At 41.6% G+C, this 24,562-nt stretch overlaps 1 protein-coding gene across 50 annotated transcripts in view; it reads left to right on the forward strand.

The window, feature by feature from the left end:
• The first annotated feature begins 3,559 nt into the window (after positions 1-3,559).
• LOC118368739 (elastin-like) overlaps positions 3,560-24,562 on the forward strand; it is an 87,152-nt gene continuing 66,149 nt past the window's right edge. For 26 of the 50 annotated variants that reach the window (XM_052521058.1, XM_052521063.1, XM_052521065.1 and 23 more), the window contains exon 1: positions 3,562-3,858. In XM_052521058.1, the coding sequence (XP_052377018.1) occupies positions 3,783-3,858 (76 nt within the window). In that variant the 5' untranslated portion in view covers positions 3,562-3,782. Of the gene's footprint in view, positions 3,859-24,562 lie in introns of all 50 variants that reach the window. The other 24 variants (XM_052521073.1, XM_052521079.1, XM_052521094.1 and 21 more) reach the window with 3 other exon arrangements.

Here is a 24,562-nt window from a genome sequence, read left to right on the forward strand (position 1 = left end):
GAAAGAATGGTGTTTAATAGCTCAGCATTCAATACCACTGTACCCTCCAAGCTCATCATTAAGCTCGAGGCCCAGTGTCTGAACCCCGCTCTGTGCAACTGGGTCCTGGACTTTCCGACGGGCCACCCACAGGTGGTGAAGGTAGGAAACATCACCCCCCTAAAACAGTAACCCTCAACACTGGGGCCCCACAAGGGTACGTGCTCAGCCCCCTCCTGTACTCCCTGTTCACCCATGACTGCGTGGCCAAGCACGCCTCCAACTCAATCATTAAGTTTGCAGATGACACAACAGTAGTAGGCTTGTTGATTACCAACGATGACGAGACAGCCTACAGGGAGGAGGTGAAGGCTCTGGGAGTGTGGTGCCTGGAAAACAACCTCTCACTCAACGTCAGAAAAACAAAGGAGATGATCATGGACTTCAGGAATTCAGGAAACAGCAGAAGGTGCACCCCCTATCTACATCAACTGCAGTTGTGAAGGTGGAAAGCTTCAAGTTCCTTGGCGTACACATCACTGACCAACTGAAATGGACCACCCACACAGACAGTGTGGTGAAGAAGGCGCAACAGAGCCTTTTCAACCTCAGGAGGCTAAAGAAATCTGGCTTGTCACCTAAAACCCTCACAAACTTCTACAGATGCACAATTGAAAGCATCCCCTTGGGCTGTATCACCGCCTGGTACCAACACTGCACTGCCCACAACCACAAGGCTTTCCAGAGGGTGGTGAAGTCTGTCCAACGCATTACCGGGGGCAAACTACCCACCCTCCAGGACACCTACATCACTAGATATCACAGGAAGGCCAAAAAGATCATCAAGGACATCAACCACCCAGGTCACTGCCTGTATCATTCAGAAGGCAAGGTCAGTACAGGTGCATCAAAGCTGGGACCAAGAGACTGAAAAACAACTTTATCTCAAGGCCATCAGACTGTAAAAAACCTCTACAGGATCGGTGTCCCCCCTGTGGGATGGTTGAGCTAACGTAGGTTAATGTGATTAGCATGAGGTTGTAAGTAACAAGTACATTTCCCAGGACATAGACATATCTGATATGGGCAGAAAGATTAACAAGAATTTAAGCTAACTGCATTGTCCAATTTTCAGTAGCTATTATAGTCCAAGAATACCATGCTATTGTGTGAGGAGAGTGCACAGTTATGAACTTGAAAAGTTATTAATAAACCTTTTGATTGATTTGATGCTTTCAGAAATTCCATTCCGTCAAAAGAAAAAAGGTTATTACGCTGATAAGAACTTGCTTATAAGCAAATAAATGTCTTATCTGATATAGGTTCTCTTCAAGTTATACCCGCTGGCTGACCTGAAAGAACCCCCCTGGACTTGTACACTTCTTTAGATGTCACAGTGACCCAACTCGTTGACCTGGTGTTCTCTATTGTGAAACCTCTATACAATAAAAGTCCAGATGATTCTGCACTCCAAAAAAAATCTGGAAAGAAAACAATTAACGTAAACACGTTTGTTTGTGAATGACCAAAGGCCCCTTCCAACTAGAAAACAGTAGGAGTCCTGAGGCAAGCCTGATTGGAGGGGATCAAAATCAGGGAATCTTGACGTAAATGATGTATGTCGCCACTATGAAGAGTACTGTTTGTCTTGGGCAACAGGGCCTATTTGTATGTGTGCTATAGCCTGTGTGTCAAGTTTATGTCTGAAAGAATCATCAGTGTTGGCCCCGACTCCTGCCAGAGAAAGAAACCCCATTTGACCCCCCTTCTCACCTCAAAATCCAAATATGTGTCCCGGGACACAAATGAAGGATGAACAATGACAGCCTTGTCAGCGGTGAGATGTTTGGAAAGTAATGGGCTGCACTTCCTATGCTGAACTGAAACTGTTCACAGGTGTTTGGAGAGGAAGTGACCCGTGAGTCACCTGCCAGTGATCTATCTCCAACACAAACCTCCAACCGACACAACAGATCTGAAACTGATGATTTGAGTTCTGGTTATCCTCTAGATTAGAATTTAGATTCTCCCACTTGTAGGAAGAATATGTTAACCCACAGTGGACCCTGGAAATGGGACTCTTATTGGGTAATCATTTGGGTAATCTGGTGCAGTGCTGAGCTAGACAGCATCATGGTTTAGTAGCACTGGTTTAGTGAGATGGCACAGAGCTCTAACCTGACAGTCATGGCTGACTGAAAAGTGAGATATTTCAACCCAAGTTTTGGATGGAAAGTCCAAGCAAATAGGAAGTTCGGTTCCGCTTTTACTTTATGAGCTGGCTCACTAAATACGTTTTTCCTTTGTATTGCGGGTGACTTTAAAGCCATAGCACTGTAAAGCAAATGTTTACCATTAAGTTCTGATTGGAATGGAGAGGGCTCCGCCACACTTCATTAAAATAAACGTGTGCAATAGTGCTAGGGTGTACACTGAGATTGTATTACAGCAATGCAGGTATTACCTGTAAGAGAAAGGGAGGCAGCACAGTGAATCATTTCTCTCCTAATGCCTGTACAATATGCTGACTTTGGAAACTCTCATAAAAGAGGAATTCTGGCCATGAGCAGAATGCTCTCTGAGATCCAGGGGCAGCACGGGGAGTAGGTGATGTCTACCCAGCAGCTTCCATAGAGACCCCATAGGTAGGGTCTGTCGTCAAAACGTCATCGGAATGCCTCTCAAGCTGATTAATAGCTCAGAGGTCTGTCCTTATCCTGGCAGGGTAACTCAGGACAGTAGATTGTCAAACTATGTCAAGGTTGTGAATCGGAATGGGCTGCTTCAAGCTCCATTGCTCAGTTGGAAATGTAACTGTATGTGTGTGTTTAAACGTTTATCCTGCTGACCAAGCTGGCCTAGCTGAACAACAGTCTGATGTTTGTTAGAAGGCATTTCTCCGACAGCCATCTCTCTCTCAGTGACGCTGGCAGTGTTCTCACTGCCCTGCTAGAACCGCTCTTCACACGTGGGCTGTTGGGCAGGCTGAATTGCTATTTCTAGCCTCTTCAGATTATCTGCTGCCTCTGTTATGTTTCTGCCTTGATATTTGGTGAAAGTTTGTTACTGAATTGAAGTCTACTTTATTTTTCTTTTAAACTCTTTGATAGTTGTTCCCTCTGTCTGGAAGGATTTAGGGTCATCGGAACACCACTGAACCTGTGGAAAAAACCCTTAAGATATTGTGTTGCTGAAAACCCTCTACTCTATTACTAAGAGGAATAGTCATGGAAAACAGGTAATTACCCAAGATTTGTTCACTGGTTTACTCTCCCTCTCTTTCTCTTCCCCAGTCTCTCTCTTACTCTCTCTCCCTGTCTCTCTCCCCCTCTGTCTCTCTCACTGTGTACTTTAAAAGATAAGTCCTCTCTGAATCCATGCAAATGTCTGGCAGACAGTGCAATTCCTTTTGGATGAGGGGGGTGGGAAGGAGGGGGGTGTCTCCTTCTGCCTCTCTCTCTCCGTCCCTCTCTCTTTCTTTTCTCTCCCCCCTTCTCTCTCTCTCTCTCTCTCTCTCTCTCTCTCTCTCTCTCTGGCAGCAGAGCCTGCACTGTTGGCAGGAGTGACCAGAATAAAAACAGCAACACCAGACATAGGGGAGGGAAAAAAGCGAAGTGATCCATTGAACCAAAAGTCTTTGCCCTCTCTTAATTACGTAGTGGCCCATATCTTTTCTCTTTTTTTTCCACTTTAAAAAAAAAAAAAAATCTTTCTTCTGTACTTGAAGACCTCTGGTTATTGGTAATTAGCTTGAGGAGAATAAAACCAGCCGATTGTGAGAGGGTGGTGCATTGTGGAGCGAGATGGCTAACAGAATGGTTCCATCACTCCTTCATGGTCTCTTCTACCTATCTCTGATTCAGCCCTCTCTTCAAGGAGGTAGGTGTGTGCCTAGGTGAACTCAGCCATGACCTCTGCTACCTAGATAGCAGGCTTAGTTTAGAACAGGTGCAGGTCTGTCTCTGTGTTTCTCTTTACGCTTCTCAGTTGTTACACAGAGGACTTTAACCACTCCAACCTCTTTGTTGTGTGTGCAGTTCTGCCTATTTCATCAAGTGTATGGTATATTTGTCATGCATGCATTGATATCCACTGACCCAGTCTTGTCTTGTTTATTTTGTCTGCAAACCCTGCTAAAGAGGACCTGTCTAGAAAGCAATTCAGATAACTTATTTCTGTGCAAGATTCACGCAAAACCTTTTCTCCGTAAAAAAATGTTTTCTCTCAAATACCCTCAAAATGTTTGCATCTAAAATATAAACCATACTTCGAACTGAATATTTATTTTGAAAGTAGCACTTATGACTATTCAGTCATGTTGATTCTATCTGACTCTCTGTACAAGTGTCAAAGATTTTAAAAGCCCCAACTTTCCATTGCACTTGAAGTTCAAGATAACAAAATTCTGTTCCATTGCATTGCAGATCTACCACTCACTGTCTCGATTATAATTAAAACACACAATGGTAATCTGCTCCATATGTGCATGTGCTTTGTGTTCTTGTAGTTGTGGCTAATATTGTCCAGGTTTTGGACCAGATACAGTATTTATGCCTGCAGGGTTAGAGTTGTTGTTGTGGTATTTTTAGAGAGGATTGTCTTTCTAAAGGCAGATTCAGTGTCAAAATACTGTACTTTATGCAGTCTGGCTCATTTCTTTATTAGGTACCATATTTGTATTTTAAGAATTGTAAAGGATTTATATTGAGGATATGAAAGGTAGTCTTTGTGAAAATCTGTGTCACACATGATAATATTGATCCAACAATTGGATCTCCAGCAATATTTTCAACTTGATTTTATATGTTGACTCAAACAACAACATAATAGCTTAAATTTAAAAGTGAAATGAAATGATTGTGGTGGTTATAAAACCTAAACAAACACATTTTATTAGGACCTCTAAAATTGTTTCTTGAATTTATACAATTTCAGATAAAGCTGGAGGAACTGTCCAGCAATTGGCTTATGTTGGAAGTGTTCACTAGGAAGAGTGAACAATAAAATATATACAGTATATCCTAAACACAGTAATACAGAGATATGAGTGACCTGGCTTAGCGCAAATTGACATACAGTATGTTTGGTTTCTAGAGAGGACTGTTTCCAACAGGATTCAGTGTTTTTGAGTGTGAATGAAATCAGGTCCGTATTCATTACGCCGATTCTGTAGCAAAACATTTATTAAACGGAAGCAAACGGAGCAAAATGGGAAGGGACCTACCTGAATTTGTCCAATAGAAACTCTCGTTTTTCTCTGTTTGCTTCCATTTGGTTCTTAAACAGTAAACTGTTTCTGTAATGAATACGCCCCTGGCTTCAGGCACCGGAGGGGAGTTCTGTGTAGCTATACTGTAATGAAAAGCCGAATCCCATACAGTACTACAGCATGTTAGTGTGCAATGCATAACTCCATCTGGTCCCTCTTTCCCGTCAGCTACGTCATGTAGAATTACCAATAATGAATTCCCATGTGAACGGCAGTGTGGATCTGAGCGTGTGTGTGTGTGTGTGTGTGTGTGTCTGTGTGTGTGTGTTGTGTGTCTGTGTCTGTGTGTGTGTGTCTGTGTCTGTGTCTGTGTGTGTGTGAGATTCCTCTGTTCCACAGTATGTGGTCTGAGGTATTAATTTCTAACCAAGTTTGGGGCGGACAACAGCTTATCGTTTTGTACAGAGAGAGAGGGAGAGAGAGAGAAATGGTCAGTGATTGCTCGGAGCTGCATATGTCGTTCACTCTTTCCTTCAAGCTGCAAGGAATTTCCACTTTCTCCTCTTTCCCTCCCTCCCTACTTTGATATTGTTCTTGTTTTGTTTATGCGAGCAGCCAGAGTTGTTTAGTCCCTCCAATTGGAAAGCATGTTGAAGAAAGCAAAATAATTATTTGATAGGATGTTCTCTGTGATTCTTAATGTAAACATTTAGGGCAGTAGTGTATCTGTACAGGCACTGCAGACTGCAGTCTGATCTCTTCAAGCCAAGCCAGATCTTTTCAAAATGTATTTATTTGCCCAAAAAGAATGCATGTATTTTCTGTTCCTCATCTGTTAGTATCTGAGTCTGAGCTATCATTCTCTCTAACGGTGTCAGATAGAGTTATAGATGGTGGAGCTGCTACAGTCCATTGTAAACCCCTGACTGGAATATTTTGCCCTTATATAGTCTTATATTTAACTGTATCTTAAATCGGTGGCCGGATCTGCGAAGTTGATGAGTGTGATGGATGGAGGAGTAAATGGTCAAATTTAACTGAGGCGATTCATCATAAAATGTACACACAGTAATGCATTAGCAATGTGACATGTCAGACACCTGTTATAACCACCTTATGATAAATTAATCTAATTTTGACATGACATACGCGTTTATGATGCTTGATCCTTTTCCAAGCTGTCTCCTCTTTATTAGACTTTATTGGATGGCACGTTAACTTACAGGTCAATAGAAGCCCCATTCACCTGTTAAGCAACTGTGATATTTGAATGTATGTGAAAACTGCCCAGAGCCTGTGGATCTGAGGACTGTGGATCTCTTAGGTAATATATTTGCTAATCTAATATTGTGTTTTCCGTTTTTGCCGTCACAGCAGTTTCCTTCCAACTCTTCTTTGCACTGACCTAAACTGGTGAGCCAATTGCCTCGTCTGAAACAAACAGAGCTCAGTTCAGCTTTTGAGAGCAGCAGCTCAGCTCAGGGAGAATTTACAGCATACGGACGGAGGGGCCAACGAATATCAATATTGGCTTAGGAGCCAAACGTTGATCTTCAGTGAACGTAAAATCCATCCCTATCAAACCTGTTCTGAGGTGCTGAAACCAGCTCCAGCTGTCTCCGGCTGTGACCAGAAAGTTAAGAAACCCTCTAGCTCGTTCCAAGTAAGTGTCAATTATCTGAAAGTAATGCAAACCCCATTAACACCCAATCGCCTTTTTAAGAGGGTTTTCCCCCGAATAAACCCTTTGCTTGCTCATACTTTGGACAGTAATCATGAGAATGGGATTGAGGAGCATTTTTTTTGCGAGTGTGAATGAGTTATGACGCATGAGGGAACGTCAGGGAAGGAGTTGGGTAATAAATATGCAGCTTGTCAGTTGTGATATGACTCTGTCTGGTGTCCCTGAGCATGTACTGTGGCAGACTGCTGAAATGTGTCATCAGTTCCTCTGTCCTATTTATTTTTTTATTGAACCTTTATTTAAACTAGGCAAGTCAGTTATAAACACATTCTTATTTTACAATGACGGCCAAACCCTCCCCTAACCCGGACGACACTGGGCCAAACCCTCCCCTAACCCGGACGACACTGGGCCAAACCCTCCCCTAACCCGGACGACACTGGGCCAAACCCTCCCCTAACCCGGACGACACTGGGCCAAACCCTCCCCTAACCCGGACGACACTGGGCCAAACCCTCCCCTAACCCGGACGACACTGGGCCAAACCCTCCCTAACCCGGACGACACTGGGCCAAACCCTCCCCTAACCCGGACGACACTGGGCCAAACCCTCCCCTAACCCGGACGACACTGGGCCAAACCCTCCCCTAACCCGGACGACACTGGGCCAATTGTGCATCTCCCGATGGGTCTCCCGATCACGGCCGGTTGTGATACAGCCCAGGATCAAACCAGGGTCTGTTGTGACACCTCTAGCACTGAGATTAAGTGCCTTAGACCGCTGCGCCACTCGGGAGCCCTCAATATTTTTTTTTACAATTCCTACAAACACCATCTTTCAGATGGATAGGATAGAGTGAGAATGGGATGTTATAAATCTGAGAAGAGACAGATGGAGTTAAGTGGCCTCTTCCTCAAAGACACAGTCCCAAATGGAACCCTATTTCCTATATAATGCACTACTTTTGACTAGAGCCCTGTGTGCCCTGGTCAAAAGTATTAATTGTATTATTTTGGTAACTGCCCAGTGAACAAGCACCAAACCACTATAAACATATTGGAGTTCCGTGTCGATGACTGATGTACACAACGCCAGAAGAGGGTATTACACTATAAAGGGCATAGTCTGACTAAATGTAATGCGGAGACTACAGTTCAATCAAGATCTCTCTGTAAAACTGTCTGATCTGAGCACTTTTCGTTTGACCTAAATTGGCTAATTACCTTTTCATTAATGGTCATTCGTGTGGTATCCACACCCATCCGATGTTTACCCTGAAGTATCTGGATAGTATGAGACTTGTGAAGGAAAGACCAAACATTCTGTCAGCTTCCAATGCTACTGCCAATCCCTCTGGGATTAATAACTATTCTGGCATTCAACAAATTCTTCTCTCAACCGTCCATCTCTTTTCTGTACTTAGTCACATAAAGTAATGTAATCAGAGTTTGTTCACTCTTTTACATGCTACATATCAAGTGTATCAGATATCAATGTTTCAGTTCACACCTCAGTGTACTCTGTCACTTTAGTCCAGACAATTCAAGTCAATTACGGGTTTCAAAAACAGTGTCAGAGTCATTAGTTTCTGTTTTATGACCAACACTGTTAATGACACAACCCTGACAAGCATGCAGATGCCGGCAGAGGATAAAGAATAACAAAAGTTCCACCAACTCTGTTAATTTCCTTCCAGCCAGTCTCATAAGAATTAAGTCTGTGAGTTTTTCCTCTGCATGCAGTGCTGCCTGGAAGCCCTGGAAGTCAGTTTGCCTCTTTTGGCGTCAAAGCTCAGGCTTTCAGGACTTCAGAGGATTCTAATCCGTTAGTTCTCTCCTTCAGTGAAACTCTCCTGGCCGCACTTGAAGGTGAATGAAATCATGGCAGATTGAATGGCACACCTCGCCTGTCGGTTGGGCAGACTGGTGATGAATTGCCCTAGCTTGCTGTGTTGTGTTGCCCATGCTTCACTGCTGGTTTGGTTGGTAGAATCCCAATCTGATTATCTCGACTCTGATCTTCTCTGTTGAGCTTTGCAGTAGCTCTCTAGTTATTTATTGGAGACGTGTGTTTGTGAGGGAAGCACCTTTCTGGACTTAATCCCTTTGTATGAGGTGGGCTGCCAGGGAGGGATAACAGGACTAAAGTGACACCCTGGCGTCTTGTGGCTCGTTGTCAGAGGGGCTACTGTTCAGTGCCACAGGGCATCCACTTAGGGGAAGACTTAAACATAATGTGATATGATCACATCTTCTTCAAAACAGAATCCACTCAAAACTATTTAAAGAAAGAAAAAATAGACATTTTAGACTTCATTTTGGTCTCTTTAGAGGAAGGGATATACATTTGGTCTTGAGTAAGGATGCTAAGGGAGGGTATATTACTTGTAACTTGCTAAGTTTACCAGTAAACTACCAGAAATGTTGTAACTTTCAAGGATTTTATGTAATTTGTCACAAGTCACCTAGTGGCCTTTTTGGGTACTTCTGATTATCACAGGTGCCTGTAATTATCTCTGTCCCACTGTGTAAAATATATAAAATAATACAATATGATTTTAAAATAAAAAAATAGAATAACAAAGCTGTAAAACATTCTAAATATAAACCATCAATTTAGTGAATACCATTGGTGTTTAATATAAGGATTTCAGCATAAATATCATTTTTTATTTTAATATTAATACACTTTTAATTATTTTACTATGTCAATATGTCTTTGTTGTTAATGTTTTGGCACCAAACTGGTGGCAGTTGTGAAAAAAAGTAAATAGTTGGAAGAGTTGCAGAGTTAATTGAAAATAATGCCATTGTTGAGTAGTTGCATTTTTCATTCATTAGGCTAAGTGGTACCACTCATGGACAATATGGACACAAATATAAACAAATTAATAATATATATGAATATATATTTTTTAAGTTATTCAAGTATAAATTACCAATGTTACAATAGATTGCCATAGATTATACAGTACCAGACAAAAGTGATTGGGTAATTGTGGAGGCCAGGTCATCTGATGCAGCACTCCATCACTCTCCTTGGTCTAATAGCCCTTACACAGCCTGGAAGTGCCTTGGGTCACTGTCCTGTTGAAAAACAAATGATAGTCCCACTAAGCCCAAACCAGATGGGATGGTGTATCGCTACAGAATGCTGTGGTAGCCATGCTATTAAAGTGTGCCTTGAATTCCAAATAAATCACAGACAGTGTCACCAGCAAAGCACCCCCATACCATTACACCTCCTTCTCCATGCTTCACGGTGGGAAATACACATGCCGAGATCATCCGTTCACCCACACCGCATTTCACAAAGACATGGGGGTTGGAACCAAAAATATCAAATTTGGACTCCAGACCAAAGGACAAATGTCCACCAGTCTAATGTCCATTGCTTGTGTTTATTGGCCCAAACACGTCTCTTTTTCTTATTGGTGTACTTTAGTAGGCTTTTCTTTCCAGCAATTTGACCATGAAGGCCTGACTCACACAGTCTCCTCTGAACAGTTGATGTTGAGATGTGTCTGTTACTGGAACTCTGTGAAGAATTTATTTGGGCTGCAATTTCTGAGGCTGGTAACTCTAATGAACTTATCCTCTGCAGCAGAGGTAACTCTGTAACGATGTGCACTGAGAGTCGGGAAGCAAGTTCAGGAAGTGAGTGTTTTAATAAATAAACGCAACATAAAACAAAACAAGAACAGCGCACAGACTTAACACTGGAACATAAACAATAACGCCTGGGGATGGAACCAAAGGGAGTGACGTATATAGGGAAGGTATTTAGAGAGGTGATGGAGTCCAGGTGAGTCTGATGATGCGCAGGTGCACGTAATGATGGTAACAGGTGTGCGCCATAACGAGCAGCCTGGTGCCCTAGAGGCCGGAGAGGGAGCACACGTGACACTCTGGGTCTTCCTTTCCAGTGGTGGAACTCATGAGAGCCAGTTTCGTCATAGCGCTTGATGGTTTTTGCAACTGCACTTGAATAAACTTTCAAAGTTCTTGACATTTTCCAGATTGACTGACCTTCATGTCTTAAAGTAATGATGGACTGTCATTTCTCTTTGCTTATTTGAGCAGTTCTTGCCGTAATATGGACTTGGTCTTTTACCAAATAGGGCTATCTTCTGTATACCACCTCTACAACTGATTGGCTCAAACGCATAAAAAATATACTTTTAATTTATATGTATTCCAGGTGACTACCTCATGAAGCTGGTTGAGAGAATGCCAAGAGTGTGCAAAGCTGTCATCAAGGAAAATGGTGGCTACTTTGAAGAATCTAAAAAATAAAATATATTTTGATTTGTTTAACACTTTTGCTTACTACATGATTCCATATTTGTTATTTCATAGTTTTGATTTCTTCACTATTATTCTACAATGTAGAAAATAGTAAAAATAAAGAAAAACCCTGGAATGAGTAGGTGTGTCCAAACTGTATGTTAATTACCAAAATGATTGAATGTTCCGGTACCTTTGCTAGATTACCGGTAGCTTTGCAACCCTAGTCTTGAGTTACACTCTGAGAACCAGGCCGTGCCTTCATTGTTGCTCCGTGACCCCTTTCAGAGCCAGAGTGAGCAGGGGCTCCTGGGTCGCTGGCAGGAGCCCCCTGAGGCCGCTATTGGAGATAAGACTCTCATTCTGCCGTGTTTATTCATTCCTCTCACACACTCACTGGCAGGACTGTTAACATCTCTGACATTCTATCCGTTTTTGGCAGTTTTATATTAAAACATGCTCTCTCACTGCTGCACTCTCTCTCTCTCTCCTGGAGCCATTTTAGAACAGGATAGCATGGCTGGGAAATCGCTTATCCAAACATCTGAAGCGCTTACAGAACATGTAGTATGGAGTCATTACTGACACACTGGTTATAGATTTTGAGCATGACAATTTTTGCCAGTACAAGTGTTGTAGAAACCAAACCAGACCAGATTTGGGATTGAAGAGTTGGTTTAATAGACGCGTATTTCAAAAGGAGAGCACTGGAAATGTCCAGGGTGTACCGTAGCTCCATGACTGTTCTGCAGACAACACACACTTTTATTATGTGAGTCTATGTAACACAGATAGGCTGTTTAATGCAACCCATTTACAAATGCACGTCTGACGTAATAGGATTTGTGCTTTAACATGCTTACAACTCTAATGCCACAGGTTGATCGTAAAGACTTGACATGAAATCCTCGAAAAAAAACACTAGAGCACAACATTACACAGCACTGCCCTAATCACCATAAGCCCTTACCATGGTGAGGGAACAAGTATTGTTTCGTGGTTTGTTTATGTTCATGGTTTCGGTAGTGGATTAATGTCAACCACACAAGCATCTCCCTAAATATGTTTGGTCTGCGTGCAACTGGTGCCAAATGCTCAACAAAGAAGCATAACTACATAACGTCCTGCCTCTGCCTTACGCTTCAGAAACAGGAGATGTCCCCTGCCCTATGAACCGAAGTCAAGACTTCAACAAGGCCTGCCACCTACATAATACAATAGATAATATTGTTCAAATTACAATACAAAATATATAAAATTGTCTGTGTCTCTTCACAGTCCCCATTTTGCCATAAGGTGTTCTTTTATCCATTTGTTAAAATCTGGTTTTATTGCTAACTTGAGTAAATGGGGTGGCAGAGAGTTCCATGTTGTCATGGCTCTATTTAATACTGTGTGTTCCTCAGCCTCTATTCTGGACCTGGAGACTGTAAAGAGACCTCTGATTGCATCGCTTGTGTTGTACTGATGAGTGTCCAAACTGTGTGCCAACAGCTTCAACAGACTGTTCGGTACCTTCAACACATCAACACCTTGCACAAAGAGCAATAGTGATGCAGTCAATCTTTCCTAAACTTTGAGCCAGGAGAGATTGACATGCATGTTACTGACATTCGCCCTCCGTGTATATCTAAGTGCTGCTCTGTTCTGCACCAACTGCAATTGAACATATTCCCGTCTTTGCTGCACATGACCACACAACTGGATAATAGTCCCAGTGTGACAAAACTAGGGCCTGTAGGATCTGTCTGGTCGACTGAGATGTCAAGAAAGCACAGCAACGCCTTATCATGGAGAGACTTCTTCACATTTTAGCAACCATTGAGTCTCTATGTTTTGACCATGACAGTTTGCAATCTAGGGAACCAGACAGCAGTTTAGTCTCCTTGACTTGCACAATCCCACATTATTCAATAATAGATCTAAATAAGGTTTAGCATCGAGCGAGTGATTTGTCCCAAAAATGATGAAACATCTTCCAGGAACAATAAAATCACAATATGTACATGTTACAGTTCAATTAGAACATTTGGAAAAGGAATAAAACAACAATATGTGCATAACAACTGTCCATTCTAAAACTGGGTGTCAGTTATTTATTTTACTGTGATAGCGAATGTGTATACTGTTGAGTCGTCAGCGTACATAGACAAACAGGCTTTATTCAAGGTCAGTGGAAGGTCATTAGTAAATACAGAAAACAATAATAGCCCAATCCGGCTGCCCTGCGGTACACCACACTCAACTGAATTTGAATTAGGCTTTCTTTAATGAAAATCCTCTGTGTTCTATTAGATAGGTAACTCTCCATGATAAGGCAGAGGATGCACATCCATAACACCTCTGCAATAGGTTATGATCAATTATATCAAAAGCTCCACTGAAGTCTAACAAAACAGCTTCTTCTTACTATCAAATAGAATAATTGCAAAGCTGCAAACCACATCCATATTGCACTCCAAGCAGGCTAAAGGAAATTCTCAAAGTATTTGAAAGACCTCGAATACCATTTGAACCCAGGTATACTGGCCTCAAACTGTGAGCTGTGAGGGAGGCGGTCGGTTGTTTGGTCTCGCTGGGCCAACACTCTCAAATGGGCCTTGCCAGGAATGTTCCTCAGTCTATTGGAGTTTTTGACCCCCCCCCCCGCTGTCCATTATCTGATCTCCCAGGTTTACTATGAACCCCATGCAGCAGATCCTAAAGGAACCTGTCTTGTAAAGATTCAGTCAAATCAGCCATCTCTGATGCTCTTATAAAACGTTCCATCTGCCAGATGTTTGTAGCGGCATGTCACTGTTTGTTTTATGACAATCATAAAGCATCGTAAAAATAAATGTAATATTTTCCAGTTCTGGAGGACCCGTTCAAGACATTTTCTATTTTTCCTAATACCTCAGGTATTCACCGTTAAATGGTTCATATGGCATAATTAAGAGGGTAACATAAGAGACAATCATATACTGTTACTCGTTCATGTTAAAGAGGGATAAAAATAAAAAGCAATGTTATGATAATAGTTCCTTTTATCACCATATAGATGGACAATCTTGCAAATGTAACTAAATGATTAAGAGGAAATTCCAAGCTTAACATGTGACAGATGTTTTTTAGTAACATGGATTATTGTCTTGGTTTAAGTGATGTCAACCTAGGAGTTCTATAAATCTTTGTTGTTTTGTTAGCACCAAAGTTAGTACATCATCTTTGGACCTGGTCCCAAACCCACATACATTTTTGCCTAGTTTATGAAATGGTAGTAATGGGGGCCTGTTCGAACTTAACTGACATTTCTGGTTCAGAAAAGACTGGAAGTTACACATTTTGTGCTTTTCTTCATACCATGTAAGTGTGTAATAACGAACGACAGAGTACTTATGCTTTCCAGAATGAGGGTAAAACATGGGTAAATATCTCATTATTAATGTCCTTTTCTGAACATAAAAATGTAAGTTACCTTGGATGGTTACTGAAAGTAACCTGTATCCTTGAAAATGCTAGTCTTATCATAGGCAATGAGCAGACTACTAATTACATACTTAGTTTGCTCTGTCCTTTTAAGAGATTGTGTAAGATGTGATGAAGTAAGTTTCTTTAGAATCGAGATGCAATTTGCTCTGTGAAGTTCAGATTGTCATTCCATAGCTTACGTTCCTGTCATGTTCAATTCATCGTCTATAAAATCTTCAAACCTTGCGAAGTAAGAAGGAATTTGCAGCTGTTGCAAACCTTGTTTTTTTTCATAGACATCGTCTCTCTGAACCCATGAAGGAGAGAGATCATGCACTATGTCAACCTCCCGGTACAGTAGGTAGGTTCTGTCTCACCCAAGATACATCGGAGGGCTGAAGATTAGTGGCGATGATGAGATCGGAATTCCACCTCCTTTTAAAATAGTACCGTCTGTGTGTCATTTGTTTATTCGACTTTGCATACTTTATATTTATGCTCTGCTCCACAGATGTGTGTATCAGAGCGGCTGGGGCTGGGGCCTTGAGTTCAGTCAGAGGGAGAGAGGCACAGAGTTCTTCTATCAAGATTTACTCTTTTCACTCTTGTCTTTCTTTGACCCACCTCCCCCCTCCCTTTTCTCGTTAAGCGTTCTGGAAAATATAATGCTAAACTGTGACAAAAAGTAGGCCAGACGCCACACGTCTGATAGCTGTTGTTGCTTAGTGCCAGGAACCAGGGAGTCTTCACCGCTCTGCTCTACTGCACTGCTCTGTAGATCAGCCTCCTTTAAGACTGAGCCTTTCACTGCAATCAGAATAGGAAGGCTGATATTAAGTTAGTCGAGCTACAGAGAACCTTCTGGGAGGGAGGGTGACCTGGACCTGCTGCTGGCCACACAGGCTTTACCAGAGACAGACACACTTTCATTTACATGGATGGATGGAGGCATGGATGGTGTGATACTGGTTCTCCTATTGGGACAGCAGAATAACCCTTAGGTTCTTTTTTTGTGCAGTTAAATACCATTAATTTCCACATTAGACACTTCTGCAAGCGTTATAATGTCAAAATACGTTTGTTACTCTGAGCAACTATTGTCATTTACCACTGTCACACCCGGTATGTACTTCCAAAAAGGTCTAAATAAAAATTGATAAGCAACCGAAAAAATGTATTGTCTGGAAAGATCATTGATTTGATCACCTACTGCAGTGTACAGTATGAACGTCATATCAACGTCTTGTTTCACAAGCACTGCAAGTAATGCAATAATATTTCATGTAAGTATATTGCCTTCAGAAAGTACTCATACATTCTTGCGGTTGTTAGTCTTTGTTTGCAGATGCACGTAGTTCCAGGCCGATAGAGTCTTCCATGGATGCTATGGGAAGTCTTTCCCAGATGAATGACTCTGACATTGTCATGCTATTCTGCTCTGACCGCATGTGGAAAACACTGCCTCCATATGAGAGTCATTTGCTGCTCATGTGCAAAGTCAACAAAAACAGAAAATGGCCCCCAAAAAGTTATTGAATAAAAGTATTTAATTTGTTTTGTATATTTAACACTGACAGAGAAATATCTAATTATGTCTCAATTTTGAAGAGTTCTTTACATAAAACTGGGAAAGTGATGTTAAAATGTGATTCTAAGACAGTGCTCCAAGCCATTTATTGAAGGTCATTAGAAAGCATTTTTTTTGTTAAACACCACTGCAAAAAAATTATGACGGACATGAATTATTTTAGATAAATACATTGATTGAAGTGTGGAAACCGGAGCAGGGGATCAGACTCTTGGGAGCAGGGGATCAGACTCTTGGGAGCAGGAGATCAGACTCTTGGGAGCAGGAGATCAGACTCTTGGGAGCAGGAGATCAGACTCTTGGGAGCAGGGGATCAGACTCTTGGGAGCAGGAGATCAGACTCTTGGGAGCAGGAGATCAGACTCTTGGGAGCAGGAGATCAGACTCTTGGGAGCAGGGGATCAGACTCTTGGGAGCAGGGGATCAGACTCTTGGGAGCAGGGGATCAGACTCTTGGGAGCAGGAGATCAGACTCTTGGGAGCAGGAGATCAGACTCTTGGGAGCAGGGGATCAGACTCTTGGGAGCAGGAGATCAGACTCTTGGGAGCAGGAGATCAGACTCTTGGGAGCAGGAGATCAGACTCTTGGGAGCAGGGATCAGACTCTTGGGAGCAGGGGATCAGACTCTTGGGAGCAGGGGATCACACTCTTGGGAGCAGGGGATCAGACTCTTGGGAGCAGGAGATCAGACTCTTGGGAGCAGGGGATCAGACTCTTGGGAGCAGGGGATCACACTCTTGGGAGCAGGGGATCACACTCTTGGGAGCAGGGGATCAGACTCTTGGGAATAACTCATAAAATCTTATTGAGGAATTTGAAAGAATGTGTAACTGCATAGTTTTAATAATGCTTTATGGCATGCTTATTTTATGTCTAATTGTTAACCACTGGCTAATCAGCAAAGAGACATGTCCAGCACTCCATGTGATTTGTATAATTGCTTATTCTATAATATATGGTCTGGGAAGAAATAAAATGTGCATCAGTGAAGGCCCAATGTTAGGCTAATCATAGCCTTGCACAAATGAATTTATTTTTTCAGTTCCAGTTGGTTTAAATTGCTTAGCATCATTAGTCTTACGATCAAGGAAAATGGATTAGAAGAACATACGCCAGCCAGTATGGTCATTGCTGTGGAATACTCAAAGAATTATTACACATGGACTAAATCAGCATTGCTTGCTGTTTGGGGTTGTAGGCTGTGTATCTGTACAGCATTTTGTGACATCTGCTGATGTAAAAAGGGCTTTATAAATACATTTGATTGATTGATTGATTGATTGATTGATTGATTGATTGATTGATTGATTGATTGAATGAAGGTAATCATTACATCATTCATTGTGTCATTGATTTAATTCACAAACTGTTTTTTTTCCGGTGATATACCGTGCCTTAAAAAATTATTCATACCCCTTGACTTATTCCATATATGCTGTGTTACAGCCTGATTTCAAAATGGATTAAATACAAAAAAGTATCACCCATCTACATACAATACCCCATAATTTATTGAAAATGGAATACAGAAATATCTTATTTATTTTAAGTATTCACACCCCTGAGTCAATACATGTTAGAAACTCATTTGGCAGTGAATATAGCTGTGAGTCTTTCTGAGTACGTCTCTAAGAGCTTTGCACATCTGGATCACACAATATTTTCACATTATTCTTCTTAAAACTCCTCAACCTCTGTCAAGTTGGTTGTTGATCCTTGCTAGACAACCATTTTCAGGTCTTGGCATATATTTTCAAGACGATATAAGTCAAAACTGTAACTAGGCCACTTAGGAACATTCAATGTCATCTTGGTAAGCAACTCCAGTGTATATTTGGCCTTGTGTTTTAGGTTATTGTCCTGCTGAAAGGTGAATTTGTCTCCCAGTGTCTGTTGAAAAGCAGACTGAAGCAGGTTTTCATCTAGTATTTTTACTGTGCTTAGCTTATTCCATTTATTTTATCCCGACAAAATACTCCCTAGTCATAGCCGATGACAAGCATACCCATAACATAATGCAGACACCACCATGCTTGAAAAAATGACGAGTGGTACTCAGAGATATGTTGTTTTGATTTTTCCCCAAACATAAAGCTTTGTATTCAGGACATAAAGTTAATTTCTTTGCCCAATTTTATGCAGTTTTACTTTAGTGCCTTATTGCAAGCAGGATGCAGGTGCTCTTCCCTTGTGAGGCATTGGAAAACCTCCTTGGTCTTTGTGGTTGAATCTGTGTTTGGAATTCACTGCCCGACTGAGGGACCTTACAGATAATTGTATGTGTGGGGTAGAGAGATGAGGTAGTCATTCAAAAATCATCTTAACAACTATTATTGCACACAGAGTGAGTCCATGCAAATTATTATTGACTTGTTAAGTAAAGTTTTACTCCTGACCTTATTTAGGCTTGCCATAGCAAAGGGGTTGAATACTTATTGACTCAAGACATTTCAGCTTTTCATTTTTTATTAATTTGTAAAAAAAAAAATCTAAAAACATAATTATACTTTGACAATAAAAATAAAATAAAATAAAATTGTATTTGTCACATGCGCAGAATACAACAGGTGTCGACCTTACAGTGAAATGCTTACTTACAAGCCCTTAACCAACAATGCAGTTTTGGTACAGTGTCAATGTGCGGGGCACAGGTTAGTCGAGGTAATTGAGCTATAATGTACATGTAGGTACTGTAGAGGTAAAGTGACTATGCATAGATAATAAACAGAGAGTAACAGCAGCGTAAATGCAAATAGTCCAGGTAGCCATTTGATAAGCTGTTCAGGAGTTTTATGGCTTTAGAAGCTGTTAAGAAGCTTTTTAGACCTAGACTTGGCGATCCGGTACCGCTTGCCGTGCGGTAGCAGAGAGAACAATCTATGACTAGGGTTGCTGGAGTCTTTGGCAATTTTTTGGTCCTTCCTCTGACTCAGCCTGGTATAGAGGTCCTGGATGGCAGGAAGCTTGAGCCCAGTGATGTACTGGGCCATACACATTACCCTCTGTAGTGCCTTGCAGTTGAAGGCCAAGCAGTTGCCATACCACGCAGCTTCATTAAATAGTAACCGCAAAACACCAGTCTCAACATCAACGGGATGCTGGCCTTCTAGGCAGAGTTGCAAAGAAAAAGCCATATCTCAGACTGGCCAATAAAAAGAAAAGATTAATATGGGAAAAATAACACAGACATTGGACAGAAGAAGATTGGAAAAAAGTGTTATGGATAGACGAATCTAAGTTTGAGGTGTTCGGATCACAAAGAAGAACATTCGTGAGACGCAGAAAAAAATGAAAAGATGCTGGAGGAGTGCTTGATGCCATCTGTGAAGCATGGTGGAGGCAATGTGATGGTCTGGGGGTGCTTTGGTGGTGGAAAGTGGGAGATTTGTACAGGGTAAAAGGGATCTTGAAGAAGGAAGGCTATCACTCCATTTTGCAACGCCATGCCATACCCTGTGGCTGGTGCTTAATTGGAGCCAATTTCCTCCTACAACAGGACAACGACACAAAGCACAGCTCCAAACTATGCAAGAACTATTTAAGGAAGAAGCAGTCAGCTGGTATTCTGTCTATAATGGAGTGGTCACCACAGTCACCACATCTCAACTCTATTGAGCTGTTGTGGGAGCAGCTTGACCGTATGGTACGTAAGAAGTGCCCATCAAGCCAATCCAACTATTGGGAGGTGCTTCAGGAAGCATGGGGTAAAATCTCTTCAGATTTTAAACAAATTGACAACTAGAATGCCAAAGGTCTGCAAGGCTGTAATTGCTGCAAATGGAGGATTCTTTGACAAAAGCTAAATTTGAAGGACACAATTATTATTTCAATTAAAAATCATTATTTATAACCTTGTCAACATCTTGACTATATTTCCTATTCATTTTGCAACTCATTTCATGTATGTCTTCATGGAAAACAAGGACATTTCTATGTGACCCCAAACTTTTGAACAGCAGTGTAGATGAAAACGCTCTTGGTAAATAGTGTGGTCTACAGCTTATCATGAGATACTCTACCTCAGTCGAGCAAACCTTGAGACTTCCTTAATATTATATTTTGTGCACCATGTGTTATTTACAAATAGACACAGACCGACACCCCGTGTTTTACCAGAGGCAGCTGTTCTATCTTGCCGATGCACCGAAATCCCAGCCAGCTGTATGTTATCCATGTCGTTGTTCGGCCACATGAAACATAAGATATAACAGTTTTTAATGTTACATTGGTAGGATAGTCTTGATCAGAGCTCATCCATTTTGTTATCCACTGATTGCACGTTGGCTAATAGGACTGATGGTAGAGGCAGATTACCCACTCGCCGCCAGATCCTTACAAGGCACCCCGACCTACGTCCCCGATATCTCTGTCTCTTCTTCATACAATGACAGGATTTGGGCCTTAACGGGTGTCTGAAGTAAATCCTTCGCATCCAACTCATTAAAGAAAAAATCTTCAACCAGTACGAGATGAGTAATCGCTGTCCTGATATTCAGGAGCTCCTTTTGGTCATAAGAGACGGTGGCAGAAAGATTATGTACAAAATAAGTTACATTCCGGGGGTGACGGCAGTAAATTATGTTAGTTGCTCAGCGAAACTCCATATTTGGTAAGTAACAATCTTATTTCGACATTATGACGCTTGCAGAGCTGTCTAAAGGGAAAATGAATGGAAGCTAACTCGGATAGAGAGGAGACTAGTCATATTCCTCATCTCCTCCTTCTGCCCAGATACTAGTTCAGGCTTAGCCTAAAGATCTGTGAAAGCTCTCAGTGCCAGAGGATGGAGACGGGAGAGTAATGGTTCACTAAGCTTTTAACAAGGGGTGGAGAATGCTAGCAATTAGCTAAGTGTGTTCACGCGTGCGACTGGGTGCACATGTGCTCCATAGACTTCCAGGCGTTTCATTATCCTGTAAAAAGGAACAATTATTAGACACCCAAAGCACAAGGTTTTGAAAGTGACTATATTAGTCACCAGCTTTCTCTTAATTGGCGTAAACACTCATGTCCTTTACTGTGCCTTTAAAGAAAATGTCTGTCGTCAGTTATTATTGGAAAAAACATCAATGACCATGGATAAATTAGGCATGCTCTGGATTGGAAAACAAGTTCTATTAAATCACTAATTTGTTTGCCATCCAGTCATTAGAAGTCTTTTTTTGCTCTACAACTTTGCAATAAACTCGGGCCCTTATAGGCCTCTATAGGGTTTCAATGAACAGACCATCAGACATAGAGGCTTTTAAAATAGGTTTTCATTTGTATTCGGATCTCTAGTTTTGGATTTGTTTGGTCTGGCTTTAATAAAATTTATGGCCAGCTAATGGTCGGTAAACATGTCAGTGCTTATTCCTCTGGCTGATACGCAAACTGTAAACTAAACATAGCGCGGATACGCCCTATGGGGCTAAATCTGTTAGCTTTAGTCTCGTGGACAAAACGAGCCTATTCAACTTGAACTCAAAACAATCGGAGCAATGTTATTGTCTAATGGAGGATGCCAAAACATGGTTCAACATCGTAGACTAAATAAGATGTTTGTTCCAGTGCCTCAGAGGTAAGCCAGATCTATTTCATGGGAAACCATGTAATCGTGTGCAAATATTTCTCAGATGTTTGACTTATAAACTATATGGATTGCTAATGCAGGAAATGGCATGTTATGTTCACGGTGAATACCAGATAGAAACTACTTTACGTTCTATATGGGATTAAATCAGGTTACTGGTTACTTATATAAATGCAGGTTAATTCTGCCAGTCTCCTTTGCCTCCGGTATGACTTCCAATCACATGCATTCCAAAAGACTCCCATGACCAAATCATTCTTAGAGAACACTTAGAGTTTGAGCTAGACATTAAGATGAGCGATAAGAAACCAATGACTTCATACTGTAGGTCAGCATAGTTCACATTTCTTAGCTGAGGTCAATGAGTACCCAATTGGGTTGGTTCTTGTGAACCCAGTGCCCCTTACTGGGTTCTGCCCTGCCCAGTAGTATGGTGTGGTAGCTACAGTACAGTAGTTATGATAGGACTGGCTTCTGGCCAGCGGAAAATTGGAGCAGAAATTACATTCACTCCATCTGCCCTCCCTCTCAACCCTGGGACAGGAAATCCTCCCTTTGATTGTGAAATGCAGGTCTGGCAGGTCAGGTTGAAGTGGCGAATAATCATTCCACCCTGCGGGTAAAGTACAGGACACTACCTGGGGGCTCTGCCATGGAACTGGCATGGCATTAACTGAGCTGAGGGAGGAGGGTGGAACACAAACACACACTCATGTAGTGAAATGGCCTGGAGTGGACAGACACAAGCAAGCATACACACATTTAAGAACACACACACACAAATCAATCCATTGACTTGCACATTCACACATACAGTACAGTGCCTTCGGAAAGTATTCAGACCCGTTGACTATTTCCACATTTTATTACGTTACAACCTAAAATGGATTAAATCAATAAAAATCCTCATCAATCTACACACAATACCCCAAAATGACAAAGCAAAAACAGTTTTTTCAAATTAAAAATCTATTAAAAATAAAATAAAAACAGAAATACCTTATTTACATAATTATTCAGACCCTTTGCTATGAGACTCAAAATTGAGCTCAGGTGCATCCTGTTTCCATTGATCAACCTTGAGATGTTTCTACAACTTGATTGGAGTCTTCCTGTGGTAAATTCAATCGATTGGACATGATTTGGAAAGGCACACTCCTGTCTATATAAGGAATGGAAGAAGTTTGGAAACACCAAGACTCCTCTTAGAGCTGGCCGCCCGGCCAAACTGGATAATCAGGGGAGAAAGACCTTGGTCAGGGAGGTGACCAAGAACCCGATATTCCCTCTGACAGAGCTCTAGAGTTCATCTGTAGAGATGGGAGAACCTTCCAGAAGGACAAACATCTCTGCAGCACTCCACCAATCAGGCATTTATGGTAGAGTGGCCAGACGGAAGCCACTCCTCAGTAAAAGGCACATGACAGCCCTCTTGGGCAGCCAAGACAATGAGGAAGTGGCTTCGGGACTCTGAATGTCCTTGAGGCCCAGCCAGAGCCCGGACTTGAACCCGATCGAACATGGAGAGACCTGAAAATAGCTGTGCAGCAGAGTTTGAGAGGATCTGCAAAGAAGATGGGAGAACTCCCCAAATACAGGTGTGCCAAGCTTGTAGCGTCATACCCAAGAAGACTTGAGGCTGTAATTGCTGCCAAAGGTGCTTCAACAAAGTACAGAGTAAAGTGTCTGAATACTTATGTAAATGTGATATATCTGTTTTATATTTTTTTTAGAAATTAGCAAACATTTATAAAAACCTGTTTTTGATTTGTCATTATGGGGTATTGTGTGTACATTGACGTGTATTTAAAAAAAAACTATTTTAGATTAACTCTGTAACCTAACAAATTGTGGAAAAAGTCAAGGGGTCTGAATAATTTCTGAAGGTGCTGTACACCATTCTCAGAGTATTTTGCTAAATGTTGTAGACTCTTAGAAAAAGGGGTTCCAAAAGGGTTCTTTGGCAATCCCCATAAGATAACCTTTTTTGGTTCCATGTACAACCCTCTGTGTAAAGGATTCTAGATGGCACCTTTTTTTCTAAGAGTGTAATGCTTTGCCCTTGACAGCCCTCTCTGAATGTTCAGCCATGTGAACATTTTTTCCTTTGGAACCTTGAGCCTTGTGTGTTTAGCAAGTTCTTACGACTCAGCCAGCCAATAAGACCTCAAGTCCAAACAGTAAGGAAACCCAATCTCCTCTTCTTCCCATCATCCAACTCCCTCACCATCTCAATTAAGAGCAGATAGACTAGAGAGCATCCTCTCTCTGATCTGTCTTGGACCGATTCAGCTGTGAGCTCATTTGTTTTCCAAGGACACGGCTGCCACTCTCTTTCAAATAAATATTCACTCAAACCGACCCCTATTTACACTCCTAAACATTGTGTTTTTAAAACAACATGCAACGTCATAAAAACCATGTTAAAAATTCTAGCTCCGTAGCACAACCATTCAAATCCCTGCTGGCATGTACTGAGTTTTATTGAGAATACATTTTCAGTTAAATAAAAACAGACCAGATAGACAAAATATTTTCCCTCTCTGCTAATCAGATTTTGGTGTGCAATTTGGTTGATTTATGTGAATATGACTGACTCTGTTGTCCTCGCTAACCTTTCTCTCCAAATGAGTGACTCAGTGTGGGCTTCAGCAGGCGCGGTGTTGTGCTCCAGTGTAGATTTTCACAGTTTATGTTAACTTTCCACCAGAAACACGACTGCATGAGCTGACTTATTAGCGTGCTTTGTTCCATTCCTTCATGGTTTGCTTTGGCTGGAGGATGCCATAAGT

This window comes from Oncorhynchus keta, chromosome 1 (assembly GCF_023373465.1).
Source record: "Oncorhynchus keta strain PuntledgeMale-10-30-2019 chromosome 1, Oket_V2, whole genome shotgun sequence".
NCBI lineage: Eukaryota > Metazoa > Chordata > Actinopteri > Salmoniformes > Salmonidae > Oncorhynchus > Oncorhynchus keta.